This window comes from Pleurodeles waltl, chromosome 9 (assembly GCF_031143425.1).
Source record: "Pleurodeles waltl isolate 20211129_DDA chromosome 9, aPleWal1.hap1.20221129, whole genome shotgun sequence".
In the NCBI taxonomy this organism is placed as follows: domain Eukaryota; kingdom Metazoa; phylum Chordata; class Amphibia; order Caudata; family Salamandridae; genus Pleurodeles; species Pleurodeles waltl.
In genome coordinates, this window is record NC_090448.1 from 140,852,407 (window position 1) to 140,878,726 (window position 26,320).

General features: G+C 44.3%; 1 protein-coding gene across 2 annotated transcripts in view; it reads left to right on the forward strand.

Moving 5' to 3' along the window:
• Window positions 1-26,320, forward strand: part of CACNA1D (calcium voltage-gated channel subunit alpha1 D) — a 1,248,477-nt gene that overhangs the window by 870,261 nt on the left and 351,896 nt on the right. For both annotated transcript variants that reach the window (XM_069206436.1, XM_069206437.1), the window contains exon 30: window positions 8,422-8,505. In XM_069206436.1, coding sequence (XP_069062537.1) covers window positions 8,422-8,505 — 84 coding nt within the window. The remainder of the gene's footprint in view (window positions 1-8,421; window positions 8,506-26,320) is intronic.

A 26,320-nucleotide genomic window follows, 5' to 3' on the forward strand; every position in this document is an offset into this window, starting at 1 on the left:
AACTTCATGGATTGTCCCAGCAAGGATGGACCTCACTTTCCCTTTGAACCCCAGTGCTTGTTTCCAGGGAAGAGACATCTTTTGTGTCTCATCAACATTTATGGCCATGAGCTTTTTCCAGAAGGATCGGTGAGATGGGATCTGGATGAGGAGCATTTCAATGAAAAAGCATAGGCCGCCAGGAGAGAACCAGTGAGTTTCTTGGTCAAGACCGAAACAATAAACTACCTAGCAGTGTACTTAGTTGATCAAATATAAGATTTCAGATCAGCTGTTCATGATTGTTCACACATTTGTGAACAAATGACATGCACAATTGCATGGGCTTGTCCGAGATCAGTGACAAGCTCACATAGACAGTTCACTATGTTAACTAAACCAAGACAGGCTAAATTCTGCATATCATTATTTTAAATACATGGCAGGATCCTTGCAATGTATGTAATGTTCTTTTGAATTAAGATGTTTCCCAGATCATCTTAATGGGTCCTGAGAAGAGCAACAATCGTGGCCTGGCCACCTCCTCTTTTCTGATGTACTACAGTGTATGCCTGGTATTTGTTGTGAAATTCAAACATTACTGGCTCAGTCAAAATGGAAATCTACCTGCTTCGCAAATCCCATGAAAAGCTAAAACAAGTCTCCCCTTGTCCCCTTTTCCCCCAAAACCCAGGATTAAAATCTGGCTTCAGAAATTGCTTTAGTACAACGAAACCTACCCATCCGATGGCCGAAGATGTCTCCTTTTCACTGACAATAATGGCACCTTGTTCCTGATCTTACTCAGCCTCTTTTTCACTCTTTCTCTATTTAAGACAACCTGCATCAAATGTCAGGGTGATAATAATCCCTGTTAACCTTGCTAGGAAAATGAATACATCAAGCAGACAGCACCAGGCTATAATAGTGGGCATTGCTAGATTGAAAGAACTGTAAAAAAGGAAAAGGCATGAAGATTTGAAGCAACATTCTCCTCAACATCAGAACTGCTCCAAACCTTTTATTAATTGGGAGGGATCTGAAGATAGACCTAGTCAAAGAAGACTACATCTCTCCACCCTTGGACAGTTTTACCTGCTTGTGAAAGACCCTGGTTCGTATTCATGAACTCCTTCCCAGGTTCAGTGTCGGACTCTTCTCTAACTAGTTTGACTTCTACAAATACTCTTATATACAGTGTACAAGCATACCTACAGAAGATGTTAAAACCGAAAGAAGTCTGCAATTCATTTGAGCTCAGCAGTCATCTGAATTACAGAACCTGATGGCTCCATTACATTTTGTACTGCTTTGGGCAAGATGAATGACTTTACTCAGGTAGTTGCTTATCCCCTTCTCTGAGTCAATAAATTAATAACATTGTTAATCGAGAGGCAAATTATATCTCTATATTGGACCTAACAAACTTCAGATTATACAGAACACCTGCCATTTTTCAGTGGTTGTTGGTCACCTGTCATTATAGACAAAAGAACAACCACAGTAAAAATAACAATTATGAAGCCATGTAGAGAGTGTATAACCACAGATTCTACGGGGCAGGGAATTCAAGTAAAGCAACAAAATTGAATGAGCGAAAGCTAGATTATAGGCAAAGGGGTTTGTGAATAGTGAGGAGGTGAAGATTATTAGGCTGCAAAGGTCAGAAGAGAAATGATGTGGGAATCACAGCCAAGTAAGGATGGGTCATCCATGAGTCAATTTTAGAAGACCAAGATGAACAGTATGAAATGACCGGTGCTGCTAAAAAGTAATTTGGCCTGTCATTAGTTGATGCAGGTGGGCTGATGATGAGGGCAAGGGAAGAGTATGCAGATTGCAAGGCTGACAACATTATTAAGGTGCAAGAGGACATAACTTCTAAACTCAGTTATGTTCATAAGTGATTGATCCATAAAGATTGGAAGTATTCCTATGATAAGTAATCATATTTTAAATATATAAATCTGTGTTCAAGTTCTAGTGTCATATTTATAGTAGTAGATCAGGCCCTGATTTAGAATTTGACGGACAGAGTAGTGGCTTGTCAATTTCAGACATGACCGCTTGCCCAGATGTCCTCTCTCTACATTGCAAGGAACCATTGTCACAATGGTTCCTTTCAAGGTACAAAAGGGTTTGTGAAAGGCCAATACTGATTTAGGCGGCTACCCACCGAACTTTTAAACTTTTTTTGTTTTTCATAAACAAACTTCCAAAGAAAAACTTAAAAACTGATGACCCTGACACCCTTATAGTTTTATCATTGGGTGCGGCGGGGGCATTATTTGCATTTTTATGTCCCACACTGCCAGGTTATATTCAGCAGTGACACAGACAATCCTTCTTTCTACGTTCCCTAGTCCAATGGGCCACAAGAGAAAGCTTTCCATAGACGATTCATAGGGTAATCCAATGCATTTATGACAGCTTGTCATGTCCACCAAATTCTAAATCATTTTTTTTGTGTTTTAACTGTGGCCAAAGTCAGCATGTGACACATGCTTTTTTTGGAGCTAGGAAAATGTTGCTTTAGTAAAGCAGCCTTGGTCTTTTTGTGCTTCCTTAATGTTTGATAATTGAAGATTGTGTTCAATTACTAGCAAATTCACCAAATAAGGCACACTAAAGCAAGAATGGTGGGAGGGGGGACTTTTAGCCTTTTTGGAAGCACATAAGGACAAGAGCTTTAGCTCCCACATAGGGGTAGTAAGCAATAAATAAATGTTGCAATGCACTACAATACAAATACAGTAACCCAGAAAAGATTCAAGTACCCTAACCAAGCACGTAAATGTAGCTAATCCTCTCTATAAAAAAAAACAGATAGGCCTTTATACTAATATACCATGTCCAGGATCACTTGTAAAACAATTACTCAAGGACTATTACATAACTTACACTACATAACCCCCACCCATCCCATGAACAATTAGAGAAGGCAATCCTCATGCAGCAGAGGGTGTAGAGAGACACCATGTGTCCGGCTATATCTTCTCAGCTTACTCAGGTTGAGAAGAGGGTGAGAAGATCCACGTGCTTCCCGAGACACACCCCTCAGAGACAACCCAAATGTGTGGATGGCATGTCGCAAACACCCCCTCCCCTCCAAGGAAACCAGCCACAGTGAAATCTCTACTCCCACCCTGCATCACACATACTCAGTCATTGAGCAAGGTCAGATTAATGGGCAGGGCATCCCTCCCACGGAGATTGTGCCACATGAGCAAAACAGAAAAGCTCTGCGATAAAGTGCTTGGGGACGAAGGGGGTAAACACATAAAACTGTTTTTCAGAAAGTCTGCGATTCAAAATTTCACCAGCTTCGTGAGTATAAAACAGCATGTCGCAATCTACAAAAGGTATATTATGAATGAAAAGTGATGGTCTGACTCAAGTTGTACACTGTGGAATTTAATGTGGTGGTGGAGTGAAAGGAGCGTCTACCACCACCTGTGCCTTTCAGTGAATCAATGCTTCCCACACTAAAATAGCATTTTCATCCTATTAACATGAGGCCGACCTAACGTGACCGTCAACTTCCACTCTGTGAATCACTGCTGGGGAAGTGTGAACAGACGTCATCAGCATGATATCATGCGAATGCATTGAGGTCGCAGGCCTCCATCCTTGCATTTGAAACCATTCACAAACAGATGCGAAAGACATCCAGCCTCATGCATATTAATGAGAGAGGACTTTTTGTGTCTCCTTGCAAATTATGACAATGCAGCGGGCTGATTTGTTCTTCAGCCGCAGAACAAAACAGAGGTTAGTTCGCAAAATAGCAAAACACACAACGTTTGCTTTGCAACTGGACTTTTATACATCGGGCCGCAAGTAATGGATGAACATGAAATTACAAAACCATATAACATAACAAACATTTTACAACCGCGATTTCAAGTGAATGTGACGTGGAGCCAATGAAAGCTGTCCACTTAGGAAGCAAAACAGTGCACGACCGAAGTGAACACATGCAATTCTCCTTTTTGTTAAAATACATCGTTCAAATCAGTGGCATCCTATGGACAAAACTGAATTTCAGAGCTAGTTTTCTCTGCCGACGCGAAAAATGCAACCCATTCTCTCTAACGTGGTTTGTACAATTTAGGCATCATTGAATAATGAAAAAACTGCATCCCCCACGGATTCCATTTTATCTCCTTGTGTTTGTTCATCTTATCATACAGGGTTTGTCATAAATAGTGCTGAAGCGACCTTTAAGCAAACCTATAAATAAGTTTGTACTAAGAAGCCATGACTCTCCCAGTACATTTACATTCTTCGCTTGCCCTTTTTTCAGTCAGTGCAGAGATATCTCGAGCTACAAAAGATCAAGCGGGTGACTTTGTTGTTATCACCACGGGTGTTACATCTAGAGTGCTTTCACCAGCTCTTCTTCAAATGTGATTGAGTATTTTCAAGCATTTTACATTTAATCATATGTTCCTGTATCGTGGCTAAACCTAGTTTTACTGACTTGTGTGTTCTTATTCTTGGTGTTAATATCGCAGTAAAAAAATATAACTCATTATGAAAAGTCATGTGAGGTGTAAGAATGCCCTGACCCATTGTGTGAACATTAGAATAACATTCTTAGAATCTCTTGTGATCCTCAAACAAGATCATATCGAAGGTGCATATCACTGGTGAGATTACCATCACGCTTCAAGCAGTATTTAAGACTTGAAAGGAGAAAAAAGACGTCAATCTAAAAATGTACAAAATGTTAGGAAGATAGGTAGAATGAGCCTGGAATATGTCCAAGATTATAATGAAGTTCTCTGTAAAAAATTAACAATGGTACATTGCATCTATTGGAAGCCTCACAACGTAAACCTATGCCTCATCTTCAAAGAAAATTTAATCTCGAATTGACCCTAACCCTAATTAGCTGCCTTTTTTAAACATATACTGAAAACTGTCTTGTGCATCTTCGCTTTTGTTCCTAGTTACCACTCTAGAATCTAGACTCGTCGAAGAGAATAGTCCTTCGCCGCTCTCAGATACTCTTTATATAATGTCACTACAATTAGATATCGATGTCTTTTGGTGGGGACCTTTGTGGTTGCCACTTTTGTACCCACTTACTCAGAGCATGTGCTACTTTGTTATATATGCCGCATTAACACTGTCATAGAACCTTCCTGGTCTGGATTCATATTTTGTATTAAAATCTTGTCCGGTGTTCTGGCACAGGGAGCAGGCCAGTCTACTTGAGGATGGTCCTTATTGATGAAGCATTTCTCAGTCTCCCTATAGTTGCCACATGAGCGTGGGAGAGAATGTGTCAACGTTCAAACAGAAGAGGATCATGCAAGAATAAACAATCACTCTTAAGAAGGTGCAAAGGGCCTAAGTAGAAATGACATCCGTTAACTGTGCCACTTAACAGAAGGAGCAGGTAAACCTATCTTTTAGTACAGCAAAGATGGCCAGGAGAGTGAGCCTAGAGAGCTCTTAAGAACCTGATTTCCACTCAGCATGAAGTGGACTGCTAAGGTCTGATGTTCTGCACCCTTCTCTCAATCAAACGCTTATAGAGAGATTTAGGCACATATTATATAAATATCAACCACATGTGAATGCAGCACTAAGAAAATAGAGAACTTTGGGTGATCATTATTTACTTTTACTTTAAGAAGGCTCTGAGAAAAGATTCCACGTCATGATAAATATCATTTTGTTTTGTGTATTCTGCAACGAGTTATGTGAGGATCCTCTTTTTGAATGTCGAGGGCCTTTTGTGTCTACACATAATCTACAACAAATGCAATGTATTCACAAATGTCCATTAGTGCATGTCTGTGACATCTAGACATTGGGGTATGTCTTCACTGATCCTCACTTTTTTGAGTCTGACACCTAGAGGAATGCAACTTTTATCACCGCAGTCTTGTAGAATAGTAATTAATCCATCTCAGATTCTTTTCTTAGCCTTTGAATTATTTATTTAAGTCTAGGAAACCTATTGATCGACCATGGCACAGAAGGAAGAGTGAAATATGGCCAGTAGCTATAAATCCACAAACCAAGTATCTTATCTTTTCTCTTCAAGCTGTCTCATTATGACTTAGACTTGCTATGGCTTTGTAGCTGATCTTTTGTGACCATTGCAAGGGCCAAGCTGGATTATGGCTGGAGGTGTTCAATATAGACATGTGCGATGATTATCTCATTGTAAAATTATTTTATCATGTCCAGTAAAAAAATTCAGTTTGAATAGCTGCAGAGACTGAAAACCTTTGGAATCTGCAATTACAGGCAAGTCTTTTATTCTTTCTAGACACTGTTTGTTATGTATTAAATGAGTAAATTCCTATGATTTTAAATTCATTGTCTGTGCTGTTCAATATCATCAGCTGTGCGTGAAAAAAGAGGAAAGGTGGCTAGTAAGTGAATTTATCTAGGGTACTTGCAGTGTTACAATATACTAATCTATGCATGACATGATTGATTTGCTGTGACTTGTCCATTTAGTTTTTATCTTTTCAAGCACCTTTAAGATTTCCGTTTGTGTTTTCACTTTTTTTGCATATTATGTTTTATACATCATATCCTGACAGGGCAGTGTATGATAGGCCAAAATGTGTTTCCGCCAACTAGCTGAGATTAGTGTTTGATAACTGAAATCCTTGGTTTGGTGGCCTCAGGTTCTAGCAGCTTCTCAAGGAAGGCAGCTGCCACAGACCTCCTGATTGGTAGATGTGCCTATAAAATCCTGTAACCTTTGACTAGTGATTCTTTGTTCTTGTAAACCCTGATATCTATCCCTCTAAGTGTAAATGCCATAGTTAAGAAGGCTGTTTCCTTAGAGACGAAATATAGAATCCTTTTTGAAAAATAAGAAACTTGACCCTGTACATGTGTAATAAATGAACTCCATATAGTTGGTTATAACTGTGCACTTAGACGGATTAGATGTTTTGCATACCTGATTTTAATTCAAAGCTCTGTATTAATATTGCAGTTTATTTGCCTCTTTTGCAATCCCATTAAATCTAGATAATTAAAACACTACTATCCATCAACCACATCTTCCTAGGAAAAATAACCTTCTTATAGCTAGCGATCTTCAATGTTTTTTCTGCATTAGTTTAATTGGAACAAAACTTGATGTTGTCAGAAATATATTTGCTTGTGTTGCTTGGGTTTGGTTGACAACATTTTATAAATATTAACATATTAATGATAATATTTAACAATCATAGGTGCATGGACAAATAGATATATTTAGAAAAAAATGAATGGACATACATCAATTAGTGTGATTTTGTACCCAAAAAAATCACCTCATACTTGCTACCTTATCCCATTAATGTTAATTTGGTTCACAGAGCTGCAAATTGGTCAGCAGTGATAATGAACTGAATTGCTTTTTTTCTAAGCGTCCATTTGCCTTTTAGTTAATCCACCACCTACTATTTGCATATGTTGTTTTCTTATTTCAAAATTCAAATCCCAGCTTATTTGTCCATCACTCAGTACTTATTGACGTGTTTGATTTTTTTTACATCGGTTTAAAAGTCATTATGACTCCAAAGTAATCAAAAGCATGTACAGCAAGAGCTTTCAAGTGTTATCCACTTGAGCATTCCTTTATAACCTTCAATGTTTACACCCTACCTGCTCTGTTCAGGGATATTTTAGCGATGCATGGAATACATTTGACTCCCTCATCGTTATCGGCAGCATTGTAGATGTCGTTCTCAGTGAAGCTGATGTAAGTATACGCGAGTCTTCCCATGGTTTCTTCCTTCTTTATGTTTTCCTACAACTGTCATTTTCTGGACAAGTCACAGATTTCCATTACCTTTCCTAACTAATATGTCTTTGCAGTTAGAGGAGCAGAAAATAATCGAGGGACAACCTCAAGCTCATTTTGCGAAACAAATTGACTCTAACATAAAGGAGCCATGAGTGTGTTCACCAAGTATTGTATCGGTCTATAGTTAAGGCTACCAGATGACTCTAAGTCACCAAGGACAGATTGCTTCCTTCCTGAAACTTTGTTTAACAACTTACTACATTTTGGTAGTTGCATTCTATGTTTACTTCCGTTAATCCAGTTGTACAAAAACACCTGAAAACAATGATTTGTTTAACAAAATCCCAGGAATGGAGCATTTTATCATTGGTAACATGGAATCACTTGATAACCTTATATTTCACTTTTTCAGATATAATTCATTTATTGTCAAATTTGATGTACTATACATATATACATTATAGTGTATCTTCGAGTTGCTTGTTAATGCATTGTAAATCAGACCAGAAATACACTAAAGATACTTTGAAACTTCACTAAATATTAAATATAATGTTAATAAATGTTAACAAGCCAAAAGTGTCTTTCTGGTTACACTGTCCTTCTCTTATTTCTCCGTTTCTGTTTTCTTGTTTTCCATTTCCGTTTCTACTGAATACTTATCCTAACAGCACTATTTCACTGATGCATGGAACACTTTTGATGCCTTAATTGTTGTTGGTAGCGTCGTTGATATTGCTATCACAGAAGTTAATGTAAGTAACAAATGTGCATGCACTGCACTTTACAGAAGCCTATAAACATTGTGTTACATCATTGTGAACATTGTAAGATGGTATTTGACCCACTGCTATATGTGGAAAGTGGATTATTATCATAATTTATAGCTAAAATGTGTTTGTCATGCTGATAAAATATGTGAGACACAAACAGGTTGCACACAAACACATGGAAATGTGGAAGACAATGTAAATCTCTCCTGAAACATACAAACAGGAATTTGTTAATCAAAATAATATATTGCCTTTGGGCAACATAATTATTGTTCCATTATTCACCATCTGATTTAAAAAATGTGATGAGCACTTCAGATTCCAAAATCAGAGCAGCTCGGATCTCGGATTTCGGATTTCATGCTGCATCCCAGACATATGCCAAATTATTGTGCATTGTAGACTGGATTTCAGAGCTATAGCTGAAACATAATACTATTTTGCACTAACCTTGTTACTGTAATGGGGCTGCTTCCATTGGCCACGTTTTATGATATATTAGGCTGGGAGCCATGTTCATCATTTAAATGAATTTCAATCTCAACTTGCAGAAGAGAAGAGAATCATGTGCTATTGCATGAATGGTTAAGCTCATAGTTGCTTTACGTTGTTTGAACATGAAAGCTGAACACTGAATAAAAGAGTAGAAAAGGTTCATGCTACATTGCAGCTAATCACCACATATCCTTTGAGATTGGTGCAAAAAGAAGTAAGAATGTGGTTCAGCTGCAGGTGGCTCTTGAACAGTGAGAAAGGTTATTAGAATACATTATTGTTGTAATAATTTGTGATTTTAAACATGACAATTGTAATGGTAAATTTAGGACTTGCATAACTCGGATTGAGTCGCAATTGCATATTGGAGGTCTTTGTATATGGTACCGTCTCTCGATTTATTTTGGTCCTCATATTAATTCTTCATTGTGGTCTCTCCAGGCATCTGTCTATCCTCCTTCAGGAAAGAAAGTGTCAGTGAACCATATATTGGATCCATTACTGTCTGACAAATTGTTATTTGTACTCTTATTGGCATTACTTCTGAAACCTGTATTGACTACTCCCTACACACATTTTAGTCAAAGTTCCAAAGAATTATGATCTTTGTTTAATTTACATAAATCTAGTATTAAGTTTAGGAGCAGACGCATACGTTTATTATTAAGATTTGCTGATTTGTTACAAGTGCTTTAGTTGAAATGAATAGAAGAATAATCTGGCCCACATTGTGGGTTCATCACTTAATTTGCAATGTCTAATCACTGCAGAAAATCAAAGAGAGTCAGCAGTAATATGGTTGACTGATTATTTTGTTTCAAGAAATGATGTGTTTCTCCATTTCATAGCAGTGTAATAGACACAATATCTAAAGAAAAATGTATTTCACCTTTATCTGTGAATGTGGCTGAGGCTTCCTCATTTGGATGCATGATCAGTTCACCATTTATCTTTATGGATGTGAATCACAAAGCTCTATTTGAAAGTCAGAAATATACTCCCACAGACTACTACATTTTCCAGTTTTCATGAAAGTGACACCAAATCCCGGGCGTACTCCTGGACATCTATAGATTCCCAGAAGTTATGACAGTTGTAAAATTCACGCATGTTTAATTTCCATCCTGTACAACAACTTCAAATGTTGCACATTTACATTTTGCTTACAATGGGAAAATCTGCTGCTTTTTAGGTTGAGCCTGTGTGAGCATGCATTAGCGCATGAGCGCTTGCTTGCAAGACTTTTGTGTTTAATAATGGGGTTGGAACCTGCCATTGCTTACCGTTCTTTAGCATCATTGTCACTCTTCTTTGCTACCTTCTAATTGAGCTGTGCTTGCCTTGCATCACTTCCTTTTTTTTCTGTGGGGCATGGACCAACCACAGATTAATTTAGTTTAATTAGTGTCCCTCTGTTGTCCATCCACTTCTCGTGATGTAAATCCCCAGTAGGGCAGGGGAAGAGTCCGGGAACATCTGCATCTTGTTTCCAAGTCTGGGGCTCTCACTAGGAGTCTTAAATGACACATAAAGCCTGTGGTCCTCTACTATACCCAAGTATGAACATGACATGCATGCTAATTTCTTGCTTTTGTGCATTTTATATTTAAAATAATGTATTGTTTTATCAAGATTAGAAAATTGGTAATATTTATTTGGATACTTTTAATCCTATGTGGCTTCTGCTCCTAGCTGTTTCATCAGAACCCCCTGCTCACCACTAACATGTCCAGGAACTTGAAATGACCATGACTAGAGGCTTTGTGGCCGAGACCACGGGCACGCACTGCTGTCTATTTCACAGATGGCGTGGTTTCAGTTAGTGGGTACTTTCACCTCACCCACACGATTGAGGAAAGACTTTAGCCAAACAACGCCCTATCTTTTCGTTTGTTTTTCTACTGGCAAAATGTGTCTTTTCTGTGGTTTTCCATTTCACTCTCTGTAACTGCAAAAATGTGAAAGATCAGCTTTTTTAATTAATCATGTATGAGCAGCCCTATGTCATGCACTGATGCAAGGACATAACACTGTTTTTCCAAAATGAAGCCACACTCCGCCTCCTTAGCCTACCTGCATCCAGTTCCATCCATATTCATGTAGCACTCACTGATAGCACACTCTCCAGCTCTTTCTCTGTGTGTGTTTCTTGTCCCCCAGCCCATCAGACAGAAGGAAAAAAGCTCTAAGAAGCGACTGGTACTGGCTGCCTCTTAATGCATTTTTTAATGTCCTGCTATCCACCAACCTCCTACCCTCCCGTTCACCAGCTCCACCCCATTGCCAAAGCCAATATCTCTCCCATAGGCAAGAGCTGTTGGCTTCACCAGTGCTTGTTAAAAATGCTAGTCTTCATATCCCTATTCCTACCCTCTAAATACACTAACACCTGCCCTTGATTGAATTTACATGTTTTCCATGTTTTAAACTACCTGCATTGTGTTTGTGTGTGCAGACAAACATAAGGATTTGTGGGTGTTCCTCTACCTACCCCTAATCCTAAATTACACCATAGTCGTGGAATGCCTACATTAATGAATGCTCTGTGCCAAGATATAATTCAAAAGATATGAATATATAAATGAGTATTTGGAACTTACCCTCACACAGTGCTTTTAGGTGCAAAGAAGGCTTTGTGCATCAGGTCCTATAGAGATATTCTTTTGAAATAACTATGTCAGTTATACAGTTACCAAAAATACATTTGAGTCTGTCCGACAATATATGTTTACTTTATTTTTTAGGTCCCATTGATCTCTTGGTTATCATTTCCCTTCACTCCTGCAGTTGTAGTTGACGTTTTGACTTTATAAGTTTGGTTTTGCTTTCATAAGCTTGAACAACTCCAGTCACATCAGTAAGGTAGCTGTTTATTTTAAACAGTTGTACATTTTAGAACTCTCCATTTGTACAGCAGTGTGTTCAGCTTAGGGGTTTTGTTGTGATTGTTTTTTAAACGTTAAACCCTCTTCTTTTATACAATAAGGTCAGGCTTCTGTTTGTGGATAGACTCGTTCCTGCCACTGTTAAACACCTAAACTGTGCTCAAACAGCCACATGACTAGTATATTAAGTTACTCCAATGACATATTGTCTTAAGTATCTGATTGAAGATCACACTTCAGGGTAAAGTAACACATTGTCATATATTCCCTCCAGTAAAAAATCAGATCAATATGTTATGGTCATGTATGAAAGCAAATTAAAGCTTCCTAATTGTTTTTCTTTCTTACATGGTTGCTACAGATTTTTGAGGACAAAGTCACTGTCCTCGATAAAGAAAGGTTTAAAACGTGTGGTGCCTGTCACTGCACCATGTTGTTTACAGACCCCCATTTGGTCTGATTGTGGTGTCTCGAGCATGACCATGACTCCAACCCAAAGGCTTTGTGGGAGCAGTCCTTGAAGCTGCTAGCAGCCTGGAAGGTGACCCCACTTTGCGTGACTCCTAGGAGGTATCAGTACTGATTGAAAGGAAGGTCGCAGGACTGCTCCAGAAGCCCCAAGTCCTCTTCGTCCCACTCTAAGTCCTCGGAGAGTCCGACTCTAAGTAAGTGGCAAAAGAAGCACAAGAAGTCAAAGCTGATGCAATAACAACAGAATATCGGCGTTTGAGGTATGGTGCTACAGAGCCATTACCGGGCTCGACTTTGCGCCTTCCTGCTTTTTCGAGACCTGTAGCGACCCCCAGTCAGTCTAAGGAGTTTTACAAGGCCATGCGCTATGTATTCGAATGGGCTGATCCCTCCAGAGCACCTTTGGAACCCGCAGAGTCGGTGGGGCCCCCATTGGGTTCCATGCCAGCTGTTTCGGCCTTGGCTCCAATCGGCCTCTGTGGATCCCATCATGGATCCCGACTGGTGTCAGTTGTGCCATTGTGACCTTCTCTGGCGTCGGTCCCGATGTCGATGCTCCCTTCACCACCCGCTCCCTGACAGTGACAGCCCCATTTAGATTCCCAAATAAGACACAGAGCTGTAACGGAGTGGACTGACACTTATCTCAGTGCTGACAAGACCAAAGTGCCCTAGGTCGGTGCCTGAGCCCTATTCCAATGGGCTAGGCCTCAGGGAAGAATGGGAGGGGTCACTGGACCCTTTAGAATACGATCTAGAAGGGAAGGAATCCATGGACTGGTGTGAGGGACTGGGCAATGCCAGTGGACTGGATACTTCTCTAGATACTGGTTTGCTTTCTACCCCTACTGCGGCTACGGAGGAGGGAGCATCATAAGTTATGGTGGTGAAGAGGGCAGCGGAGGTCCTGGACCGCCAATTTTTCTCGGTAGCAGTCAAGACGAATATCGTAACAAAAGTACTTCAACCAGGAGGTTCCTCCTCTGAACACTTATTTCTGTTTAATGAAGCACTGACTGATGTCCTGCTGGGAACCTGGTCTAACCCCAGGACAGGGGCTCCTGTGAACAGGACATTTGCCAACCGCCATCACACAGCGCCAGGGGACCCATCTTTCCTCACCCAATACCCCACCCCTGAGTGCTTGGTTGTCCAAGCTTAGACATCCCGGTGCATTCCCCGCCGTTCCCTAGGACAGGGAATCTAAGAGGCTGGATACCTTAGACGAGAAAATGTTTTCTTCCACCAGCCTGGCATTGCAATCGGTGAACACTGTATGTGTATTAGCCCTCCAGTCCCACACACTGTGGGATACAGTTGCACAGGTGCTGCCACAGGTCTAGGAGGAGGCCCGATCTATCCTCTCCCAAGCAGTCAAAGATGGGAGAGATGTCGCCAAGTTCACTATTAGGTGTGGTTTGAATACAACCAACTCAATAGGCAGAGTGGTTTCCTCAACAGTGGTGCTTCAATGCTACACCTGACTCATTTGGCTTTCTGGGGGATGGCCAGGCCAACCTCATAGATATGCCAGATGTGCTGTCTCTTCGGAGAGAAGGCAGACTCGGGGCTGGAGCGCTTTAAGGATTCGCGGGCTATGTCCAAGTCCTTGGGCCTCTCAGTGGACACACGTCACCAGTCTGACTTTCGTCCCTTTCATGGTTACAGAAGGGGTGTTCAACTACACCAAACCTATGCCAGCCACTGTCCTGTGCCAGCTCCTCACCAAGCTACGAGTTGGCAAGGACATGGTGCATACCGGCCCCATTGGTCAGATTGCCAGAGGTCTGCCTCAACCACCAACCCCCTGGCACCTGCAGCCTCCAAGCCCTCCTACCATGGCCCTACAAGATCATGGGCATCCAGTTGGTAGAAGAATCCTCCATCATTTCCACCATAACATCAGACAGGTGGGTCTTGCAGATAATTCAGAGGAGCTACTCCCTCCCCTTCATATCCTCCCCACCCCCTATACCTCCAACACACGAGCAGCTGGCAGAGGATCATCTATCCTTGCTCCAAAAGGAAGTTAGGGCTCTCTTGGCCAAGGGAGCCATAGAGAGGATTCTGATATCAGAAGTAGGCAGTGGTTGCAATTCCCTCTACTTCCTGATACCCATAAAGAACACGGGACTTCGGCCTATCCTAGACTTCTGAACCCTCAATCTCTTCCTCCAAAAGGAGACATTCAAGATGTTTGCTTTGGCTCAGGTCTTGTCTGCCCTAGACCAAGGAGACAGGATGGTAGCGTTGGACTTGCAGGTCGTGTATTTCCATGTTCCCAGCCTGCCTGCCTACAGACGTTACCTGCGGTTCTAAGTTGTTCACAGACACTTTCAGTTCACCATGCTCCCCTATGGCCTTACCAGCGCCCCTTGGTGTTCATCAAGGTGATGGCGGTAGTCACAGCACATCTGCGGAGTTTAGGGGTGTCAGTTTTCTCCTATCTCAATGACTAGATGTTGAAGGCGGGCTCAGCCCAGACTGTCGTCTCACACCTCCAGATTTTGGTGGACATTCTGCATTCTCATCAGAACTGTTCTGGACACAGTGCAGTTTCTGGCTTATCCTTCTGAACAGCAAGTCCAGAATATTCAGGCTATGATACCAATGTTTCCGCCTCTATCCTGGATTTCGGTGACAATGACTTTGAGGTTACTGGGCCTCATGGTCTCCTGCATCCTGCTAGTAGCATGCCAGATGGCATATGCTGGCTCTGCAGTGGGACCTGAAGTTCCAGTGGGTGCAGCATCGGGGGAATTTCTCTGACATGGTCCAGATCTCGGAGGGAACTGCAAAAGACCTGCAGTGGTGGCAAACAAACCGCAGATGGGTCAGAGGCAGAACCCTCTCCCTTCCCCAACCAGATCTCACAGTAGTGTCAGATGCATCACTCCTGGGATGGGGCGGCCACTTTGGGGTGTAGAGATCAGAGGGCTCTGGTTTCTGGCAAACTCCAGACTCCACATAAATTTGCTGGCGCTCTGTACAATCCGACTGCCATTGCAAGCCTTTTTACCCTCTATCAAGGGAAGACTAGTGCAGGTGTTCATGGACAACACCACCACCATGTGGTACCGCAGCAAATGAGGTGGGGTCGTTGACCCTTTGTCAAGAGGCTCCGCCTCTCTGGAGGTGGCTAGAACACCAGGGCATATCCCCGGTGGTTCAACACCTGGAAGGTTCTCTGCATGCCAGGGTACATGAATTTGGCCGCCAGTGACTAGCAGATCACGAGTGGCGTCTCCATCCAGAGATGGTGCAAGGTCTCTTCCAGTGGTAGGGAGAGCCTTGGTTATATCTGATCGCCTCCGAAGAAAACATGCAATGTCAGCAGTTTTGCTTGCTGGAGTTTCCAAGGCGGCTATTACTCGGAGACGCGTTCATCTTGATTCAAGTTCAAGCCTCCCTTACGCCTCTCCACTGATACAACTCCTGCCCAGAGTTCTCAAGAAGATCAGAAACAACCGGGCCCAAGTCACCCTTGTGACTCTGGACTGGGCATAGAGAGTCTGGTATCCCGACCTTCTGCACTTGAGCATCGATCCTCTGATCAGACTGCCCCTTTGGGAGGATCTTCTGTCGCAGCAGCAGGGTAGGGTTCTCCACCTGAACATGTCAACCCTCTGCCTTCTTGCGTGAAGATTGAGTGACGACAGTTGACAGCTTTCGGCCTTCCTCCCGAAGTCTATAATCTCATTCCGGTATTTAGGCATCCTTTCACCAAGACTGTATACACTGCAGATGGAAGAAATATGTAATATATTGTACAGAAAAGTCTACTGACCCTCTTTCTACCTCTCTTTCTGATGTTCTTCTGTTTATGCACACCCTTGTCCAGAAGGGCTTTGCTCTGGGTACGCTTAAAGGTTACCTTTCTGCTCTCTCTGCCTTCTTGCGGCTGCCAGACCAACCCTCTTTATTTAAGTTCCCTATTATAAATAAATTCCTTAAAGGACTTGTATATACAGGGAGTGCAGAATTATTAGGCAAATGAGTATTTTGACCACATCATCCTCTTTATGCATGTTGTCTTACTCCAAGCTGTATAGGCTCGAAAGCCTACTACCAATTAAGCATATTAGGTGATGTGCATCTCTGTAATGAGAAGGGGTGTGGTCTAATGACATCAACACCCTATATCAGGTGTGCATAATTATTAGGCAACTTCCTTTCCTTTGGCAAAATGGGTCAAAAGAAGGACTTGACAGGCTCCGAAAAGTAAAAAATAGTGAGATATCTTGCAGAGGGATGCAGCACTCTTAAAATTGCAAAGCTTCTGAAGCGTGATCATCGAACAATCAAGCGTTTCATTCAAAATAGTCAACAGGGTCGCAAGAAGCGTGTGGAAAAACCAAGGCGCAAAATAACTGCCCATGAACTGAGAAAAGTCAAGCGTGCAGCTGCCACGATGCCACTTCAATATTTCAGAGCTGCAACATCACTGGAGTGCCCAAAAGCACAAGGTGTGCAATACTCAGAGACATGGCCAAGGTAAGAAAGGCTGAAAGACGACCACCACTGAACAAGACACACAAGCTGAAACGTCAAGACTGGGCCAATAAATATCTCAAGACTGATTTTTCTAAGGTTTTATGGACTGATGAAATGAGAGTGAGTCTTGATGGGCCAGATGGATGGGCCCGTGGCTGGATTGGTAAAGGGCAGAGAGCTCCAGTCCGACTCAGACGCCAGCAAGGTGGAGGTGGAGTACTGGTTTGGGCTGGTATCATCAAAGATGAGCTTGTGGGGCCTTTTCGGGTTGAGGATGGAGTCAAGCTCAACTCCCAGTCCTACTGCCAGTTCCTGGAAGACACCTTCTTCAAGCAGTGGTACAGGAAGAAGTCTGCATCCTTCAAGAAAAACATGATTTTCATGCAGGACAATGCTCCATCACACGCGTCCAAGTACACCACAGCGTGGCTGTCAAGAAAGGGTATAAAAGAAGGAAATCTAATGACATGGCCTCCTTGTTCACCTGATCTGAACCCCATTGAGAACCTGTGGTCCATCATCAAATGTGAGATTTACAAGGAGGGAAAACAGTACACCTCTCTGAACAGTGTCTGGGAGGCTGTGGTTGCTGCTGCACACAATGTTGATGGTGAACAGATCAAAACACTGACAGAATCCATGGATGGCAGGCTTTTGAGTGTCCTTGCAAAGAAAGGTGGCTATATTGGTCACTGATTTGTTTTTGTTTTGTTTTTGAATGTCAGAAATGTATATTTGTGAATGTTGAGATATTATATTGGTTTTTTTTTGTTAAGTTGCCTAATAATTATGCACAGTAATAGTCACCTGCACACACAGATATCCCCCTAACATAGCTAAAACTAAAAACAAACTAAAAACTACTTCCAAAAATATTCAGCTTTGATATTAATGAGTTTTTTGGGTTCATTGAGAACATGGTTGTTGTTCAATAATAAAATTAATCCTCAAAAATACAACTTGCCTAATAATTCTGCACTCCCTGTATGTTTCCCACTTCATCCTTCATTATGCCTCAGTGGGACCTTAATTTGGTTCTTTCATTTCTAATGTGTGCTCCTTTCAAGCATCTGGCTGCTCACCATCAAGACAGCTTTTCTAGTGGCAATAACATCTGCCCGAAGCGTGGCTGACCTGCAGGCTTTGTCATTTAAACCTGCATTCTTGTCTGTTTACCCAGACAAACTGGTGCTTCTCACTAGGGCCTCTTTCCTCCAGAAAGTGGTGACACCATTTCATGTGGGCCAATCTATCACCTTGTCCACTTTCTACGCTTCTCCACAACCCTCCAAAGAAGAGGAGTGACTCCACTGTCTGGATCCAAAATGAGCATTGTCATTCTACCTTGACTGCACAAAAGAGTTCCGGGTGGGTGGATGACCAACTTTTCATCAAGTATGTTGGAGCAAAGAAGGGTCAAGCAGTGCAGGAATGAACGATTTTGCAGTGGGTCATTCTCTGCATACAAATCTGCTATGCATTTGCAAAAAAGCAGCTTTCTCAGGGCTAATGGGCTGATTCTACCAGGAGTAATGATGCGACTACTGCATTAGCATGTGAAGTCCCAGTCCAGCAACGTAGGCATCCCTGCGCACGTTTACCAAACACTACTGCCTGGACAGTCAGGCCCTCAGGGATTGGCATTTCAACCATTTGATCCTGCAGTACTGCTTAGTTTAGTAAAGTTGTGTGCAGCTCATCGCCAGGGATGGTATTGCTTGGGTATCTATTCAAAGGTAAGGAATCTGCGGCTAGATGTTTCTATCAGATGAACAAGTTACTTACCTTCAGTAATGCATTATCTGGTAGAGATAATATCAAGCCCAAATTCCTCACCAACCTACCCATCTTCCCTGCTCTACAGACACATTTCTAGGGCTAAGGATACTCCCTTTTAGGGCCCTACCTTGTACACACCAGTGTCAGTGCAATACATGGCTCCACGCTTCTGGCGTGGAAAGTTCTGAAAAAATAACTGACGTCAACGCGCCGAGGTGGTGCCAATATAGGTGACTGTGACATCACTTCCAGCACGGACAACGCCAACAATGCCGCATGGTGCTGATCAACACCATCTACAGGCGCACAAGGGTACTGCTCACGCAAAAATCTTCCGGATCCGGTCTGACGCCTGGGAACTTCAAAGGTAAGGAATCTTCAGCTAGATATTGTCTCTGCCAGATAATGCATTACTGAAGGTAAGTAACGTGTCCATATAGTATACATTTTATAATACCAATTATTGTTCCTTACATCAATCTATATTTGCAGTGCAACATCTTCCTTAGGATCATAATTAATTCATAATATTTTCTGTGATTCAAAATTCCGCATAGCTAAGATTAAAAAAGTGTCATTCTATCACAGATTCTATGATTCTCCACCTGAAAGAACCTACTGACAGTGGCCAGTAGGTAGTTATAGTTAAGACCTAGGGCCTGTTTATGACTTTGGTGTTGTGACAGTCGGGAGAAAGGTGCCAAGCTGGCGCCATCCCTACCGCGCTATTATGACCTAACTGCCAGGCTGGCTGTGTGTCTGCGGCTGAAAAAGAGGAGGGGTGCCACATAGCCCACCTCCTGAGTAGATTTGGGCCCCAGGGCCCCCAACTCCAGGACACAGTCATGCAGAAAAAATGACCTCATCCCATAGGGCCTGCTCCAGCTATGTCCCAGGGTGCCCACAACTGGGACTTACCGGTTTCCCAGCCCGCACTGGTGCAGGATGGGAAACATGTGTTTGCTTTCGCCTGGAGGAAGCAATTTCAAAGCTCCCACTAAGCAAGAGCAAACACTGAGGGGCTCATTCTGAGCCCGGCGGGCGGCGGGAGCCGCCCGCCTGGAGGGAGCCGCCAAATGACCGCACCGCGGTCAAAAGACCGCGGCGGCCATTCAGACATTTCCTCTGGGCCGGCGGGCGCTCTCCAAAAGAGCGCCCGCCGGCCCAGAGGAAATGCCCCTGCAACGAGGACGCCGGCTCAGAATTGAGCCGGCGTAGTTGCAGGGGTGCGACGGGTGCAGTTTGCACCCGTCGCGTATTTCAGTGTCTGCACTGCAGACACTGAAATACACAGTGGGGCCTTCTTACGGGGGCCCCTGCAGCACCCCCTACCGCCATCCTGTTCCTGGCGGGAGACCCGCCAGGAACAGGATGGCGGTAGGGGGTGTCAGAATCCCCATGGCGGCGGAGCGCGCTCCGCCGCCATGGAGGATTCCCCCGAGCAGCGGGAAGTCGGCGGGAGACCGCCGACTTTCCGCTTCTGACCGCGGCTGAACCGCCGCGGTCAGAATGCTCGTGGGAGCACCGCCAGCCTGTTGGCGGTGCTCCCGTGGTCGGTGGCCCTGGCGGCCACCGGCCGCCAGGGTCAGAATGACCCCCTGAGTCTACTTCCGGTGGCTGGAGCATCAAAATTGCTCCCGCCTGCCGAGAATGAACTCTTCATCTGTTTCCCTGCCAGCTGTGAAGATGAGAAAATTGTTAACTTCTTCCTGTGGGCGGTAGCAATGCCAGCTGGCTCTAGAGGTGGGGAGCTGGCCGGGGCCGCGTGGGCATGGGGCCACCCCGCAGCCACCAACAAAGAAGCAGTGGGTGCCTGGGTTGGGCTCCGGGGCACTCATCATTTTGTTTGGAGTCCCCAGAGCCAATTTTGGCCCGTGGAGGCGGGCTGTGTTTCCCTCTTCATAGAATGGGCAGGCCCTGGAAGATGAGTACCCTGGGGTCGAAATAGGCCTGGGTAGTGGGGCCGCAGGTTGCCCCTCCCCAATTTTAGGTCTCACAGGATATTACAGGATGTTTGTCAAGGGTTATGGTACCATTGTTACCCCCTTGACCGAATTGACTTCTAAGAAGCAACCCAGGAAAGTGATCTGGACAGAGGCTTGCCAGAAGGATTTTGATGCCCTGAAGGCTACCATGTGCACAGCACCTGTGCTGAAGGCACCTGACTACTCCAAGGAGTTTGTTGTGCAGACAGACGCCTCAGAGCATGGTATTGGAGCAGTACTCTCACAGCTTAATGAAGAGGGCCTGAATCAACCCGTAGCCTTCATTAGCAGGAGGTTGCTACCCAGGGAACGTTGGTGGAGTGCCCTAGAACGCGAAGCGTTTGCTGTGGTCTGGGCACTGAAGAAGCTAAGACCCTACTTGTTTCGGACTCCCTTCCGAGTTCAGACCGACCACAGGCCCCGCAGATGGTTAATGCAGATGAGGGGTGAGAATCCAAAACTGTTGAGGTGGTCCATTTCCCTACAGGGGATGGACTTTACAGTGGAACACTGTCCTGGTACAGAGCACACCAATGCTGATGATCTGTCCAGGTTCTTCCGCCTTAGTGATGAGAACTCCCATGAAGTAGGGTAGTTGCTCCCCACTTTCAGCTGAGGGGGACATGTAGGCTTTTCATCCTTGGCGTGGTCTCCCTTAACTTTTTGCCTCTGTTTCTCAGGTTGTTGATGTATGGTGGACTCTGATGTTGCTGTTTTAGTTACTCTGGGAACTTTACAACTGCTAACCAGTGATAAAGGGCAAATGCTTCTTTACAAAATGTGTATGTGATTGGCTTATCCATGATTGGCATATTTGATTTACTAGTAAAGTCCCTAATAAGGTGCACTAGAGGTGCCAGGGTCTGTAAATCAAACGCTACTATTTGTCCTGCAGCACTGGTTGTGCCATCCACATAAGTAGCTCTGTAATCATGTCTCAGACCTGCCACTGCAGTGTCTGTGTGTGCAGTTTTAACTGTAAATTTGACTTGGCAAGTGTACCCACTTGCCAGGTCTAAACCTTCCCTTTGCTCACATGTAAGACACCCCTAAGGTAGGCCCTAGGTAGCCCCAAGGGCAGGGTGCAGTGTATGGTTAAGGTAGCACATATAGGCCCTCATTACAACCCTGGGGGTCGGTGGAGAAGTGGCGGTAATACCGCCAACAGGCCAGCGGTAAAAAAAAAGGAAATTACAAGCATGGAGGTGACCGCCATGCCAAACCGTCACTTCTCCACTCCGACCGCCAGGGTGGTAACGACCGGTGGGCTGGAGACTTCGACCCGGCGGGCGTCACTACACCGCTGGCAGTATGACGACCCCACATACTGCCATGGATTTTGTGGGGTTCTGTACCGCCACGAAATCCATGGAGGTAGGCACTGTCAGTGCCAGGGAATTCCTTCCCTGGCACTGATAGGGGTCTCCCCCACCCCCTCCCCCTCACCAGTGTCCTCCACCCACACCCATGACCCCCCTACCAACCCCCCCACATGGACACACACACCCTACTCACACACCAACTACACAAACACGCTGACATACACACAGACATACACACAGACATGTGTGCACACATTTCCCATACACACACCACACACCCCGCATTCCTACACATACTCACCCTCCCTCTACACACTCACACGCACACCCCCATGCAAGCACACAACACACAACACCCCCCTCCCCTAACGGACTATCACCTTACCTGGTCCGGTGATCCTTCAGGAGGGAACAGGATCCATGGGGGCTGCTCCGCCGCCAGCTCCCTATCACCAGAACACCGCCATCCTGAGTTGGGATTCGGTGGGCGGTGTTGTGATGACGGGGCAGTGGATGTGGAACAGCCTCCACTTCACCGCCGACCGCCAGTATGGCTGCTGGCAGCTCTCCGTCCGGAAAAGGGTATAGGGCTGCCAGCAGTCATAATACGCTGTGCGGAAAACCGCCTGCACTGGCAGTCTTCAGCACAGCGGTACACCTAGGTTGAAATGAGGGCCATAGTATTGTGTTTTATATGTCCTGACAGTGAAAATTGTTAAATTTGTTTTGATTAAAGTGTAGATTCCCTTTTGGAGTGGATGTACATGTGGAGTTTGGGATCTCTGAGCTCACAATTTAAAAATACATTATTTAGTAAAGTTGATTTTAATATTGTGTGTTTGAAAATGCCACTTATAGAAAGTGAAAATGTTCTTGCTTATACCATTTCTGTGACTGTTTGTGGATTCCCTGTGTGGATCAGTTTGACAGTTGGGCTGGTTGCACCTCACACTAGACAGTGACACAAAGGGAGCTGGAGTGTAGTCTGCATTTCCTGATGAGCCATCTGTGCTAGGAGGGAGGGGAGTAGTGGTCACTCACACTTGAAAGGGCTGTGCCTGCCCTCACACAGTGCTGTCTCCAACCCCATGGTGAGTGTTTGGGGCCTGGCCTGGGCAAGGCAGGATTTCACATTCAAAAGAGACTTTACTTTGAATTAGGCCTACTTCAAAGGAGAAATTGGGTATAAGAAGGGCACCTAAAACCACAGAATTTAGAACACTTCTGGAAACCAAGAGGAACCTCTGCCTGGAGAAGAGCTGAGGAAGAAGAGCTGCCTTGCCTGCGACTGTGCTTTGTGGAGCTATCTTGCAGATACTGCTTCTGCCAGAGTAAGAGGGCAAAGACTAGACTTTGTGTGCCTTCTATCTTGTGAAGATCTCCAAGGGTTTGATTTAGAGCTTGCCTCCTGTTGTTTGAAGTCTCATGGACAACAAAGACTTCTCTCTGCCAGCACCTGGAGTCTCTGGAGAGACTCCTACTCTGCCCTGTGGTGCCCATCCAGTTCCTGGGACCCTGAAAGGAGAAGCTGACAGCTTAAAAAGAAGAAATCCATGCACAGAACGCCATGCAGGGAAAAGATCGACGCAACTCCGATCTGCGGCTGGGAAGTCGACACGCCGCCGGTTTTGCGGCTGAAAATCAATGCTCGCCTGTAATGCAACCGAAGAATTGACGCACAGAGCTGGAGAAATGACGCGCAGCATCGCTGACGGAGACTGGGAGATCGCAACCCGCACTGCATGGTTTTCTGATCATTGTGCCGCTGGATTTCCGACGCAAGTACTGCTGGGCGTGTAAAAACAACGCAAGGCCTACCCGGACCCGAGAGTGCTGACCGGATCGACGCATCGCTCTCCTGCGGAGAGAAGAAACAACGCGCCCTACACGACGAAAGGAGAAATGACACAAGGTCTCGCTTGTGAGTGAAATCGATGTATCGCAAGCCCTTTTTGATGCACACTCGCCCGTGCAGGGTTATTTTTGACCCACCCAAGGTACATTTTCACGCTAACGGTATTAGTGTGTGTTTAAAATTACATAAAGACTCTTTTCGCATTTTTAGTGATAACCTGACTTGTGTATTGTGGATTTTTGTCATTTTGCTCTTGTTTTGTTTAGATAAATGATCTCTATTTTTCTAAACCTGTGTTGTGTCATTTTGAAGTGTCTTCATTAAGTTGCTATGTGTGTTGCTACAAATACTTTACACCTAGCACTCTGAAGTTAAGCCTACTGCTCATTCCACGCTACCAAGGGGGTAAGCAGGGGTTAGCTGAGGGTGATTCGCTTTTACCCTGACTAGAGTGAGGGTCCTTGCTTGGACAGGGGGTAACAGGGCTGCCAACCAAAGACCCCATTTCTAACAGATAGGCTTAGGGGGATGGGCTCCCAGAGTCAATATTGGCTTGGGGAGGACGGCTGCGTGCCCCCTTTCCTATTTACAGTAAGGCTGGGCCCTGGGAGATTAGGTACTCTGGTCGAAATACGGCCCAGGGACATGGGCCATGTGCCTCCTTACCCTTTCTGAATATGGCCAGGCCCCGGAAAATGGGGTCCATGGAGCCAGAAATCAGCACAGCTAGCATGCAGCTCCCTTTGTACTTACAATAAAGCTGGGCCCCGAAAGATGGGGTCCCCGGGCCGAAAGACGGCCTTGGGACAGGGGTCAAATACCACCCCTAAAAAAATGTGGTGGGTCCCAGGAGATGGAGTCCCTGGGGCCAAAATCAGCCAGGGGGGCTGCATGTCCCCCTCCTGAGTTAGCTTAAGGTAACTATAACTCCCTCCCTCACCATGCAGTGTTATTTACCTTACATATTATATCATTCATGACCTCTTCTATGACATCATTGATAATATAACTGCAACATTTGCAGAAAAATTATTGATGAGAAAACTTTGCATGGCAGGGGCGCAAGTTATAGTTACTTTAGGGCACGAGTCATAGTTACCTGAGATAACTCTAACTATAACTGCTGAATTTTCTATGGTTTTGTGTGTGTGTAAATTGTGAACGTAACTATAACGTCCCTGTAACCTTTGTTTTTTTGTAGTGAATTTTGAAGGTTTTTTACATTCTATTTACTAACTATAATGTCCCTTATAACCTTTGTTTTTTGCAGTGAAAACATTAATAATTGGGGATGGAAACCTATCAGTAGTGGGGTTAATTTCCATTGAGGAGTACCAATAAGTTCTTAGATAACAATAGTGAGGCTCTCTTTGTCTGTCACTTGGAACCCCAAGGTGGAAAATCTTTGTCATTTGTCATTGACATCTAGCGATCTACAATTTGCATTTGTGTGTGGCCGTCCAAATTCTGTTCTCCTGCTCAGATCAGCCGAGCTGCGTAGAGGAGTCTTGGGGAGTTATGCACAACATGGCCCAAACTACCTTAAACCTCCTTATAGCCTTGTAGTGCTTAATGCCATGCCATTCCATCTGCGCTCCTCTCACCACCGCAGTCTAAAAAATAATTAGCATCTTGCCATCACACATCAACTTTTGCCAACACCTTCCCCACACCCACCTCCAATCAAAATAAAAATACATTTTGGCTTGCTGCCCTCCCACTCCACCTTTGCCAATACTTCCCTTCACCCTCCTCCCCAATCTAAACGAAACTACCCGACTTCCTTCCTGCCTCCGATCCACTCTTAATACTGCCCTGCACCTTTCCCTAATACAAAGCAAGTATTTAGCACATTGCCTCACTGCTACGCTACCCTCAGAGCTACACTGGTATTGTCACATGAAAGGCGGGAGCTAGCTCTGCAGTAACTCAACTCTGTGAGAGCTTCTACTCAGCGTGGTATTCTTTTCCTTTCAACACAGGTCTGCAAAGACCCGAGGCTGACATGGGAGATGGTGCTTGGTGACGCACACACACCATCTGCATTCACCCATCTTTCTCTGGTCTCTAGTGATCCGGTGAGGTGACGGGCTGCCATCAGTGAAAGCATGGGCCAAGAGTCCGATGCTTTGCTGCTCTGACGTCAGAGTTGTGTCTATGTGGATTACAAAACTCTGGGCCAGATTTATCATTGTTTCATGGAAAGCAACTCAGCAAGACAACTTGCTCCACTGCACTGCCTGAAAGGGAGAGGCCAGGAATGTGCCATATTTTCCAATATTTGGCGCATTCCTGCTCTCTGCCTGCACTGGCGCACAAACTGCAGCCTAGCGCCAATGCAGGCACCCTTGCGCCATGGTGCAGGGGTGCCTGTGTTGTAGACCGGATTGTTTCTGAGCAGGAAGGAACAGCCTCGTGTACAAAAACAATCCTCTGAATTTATATGTGCTGCAGAATACATCACAAGTAGAAAGAGGAAAAAACAAGAGAGATAAACATATGTCTCTTCGT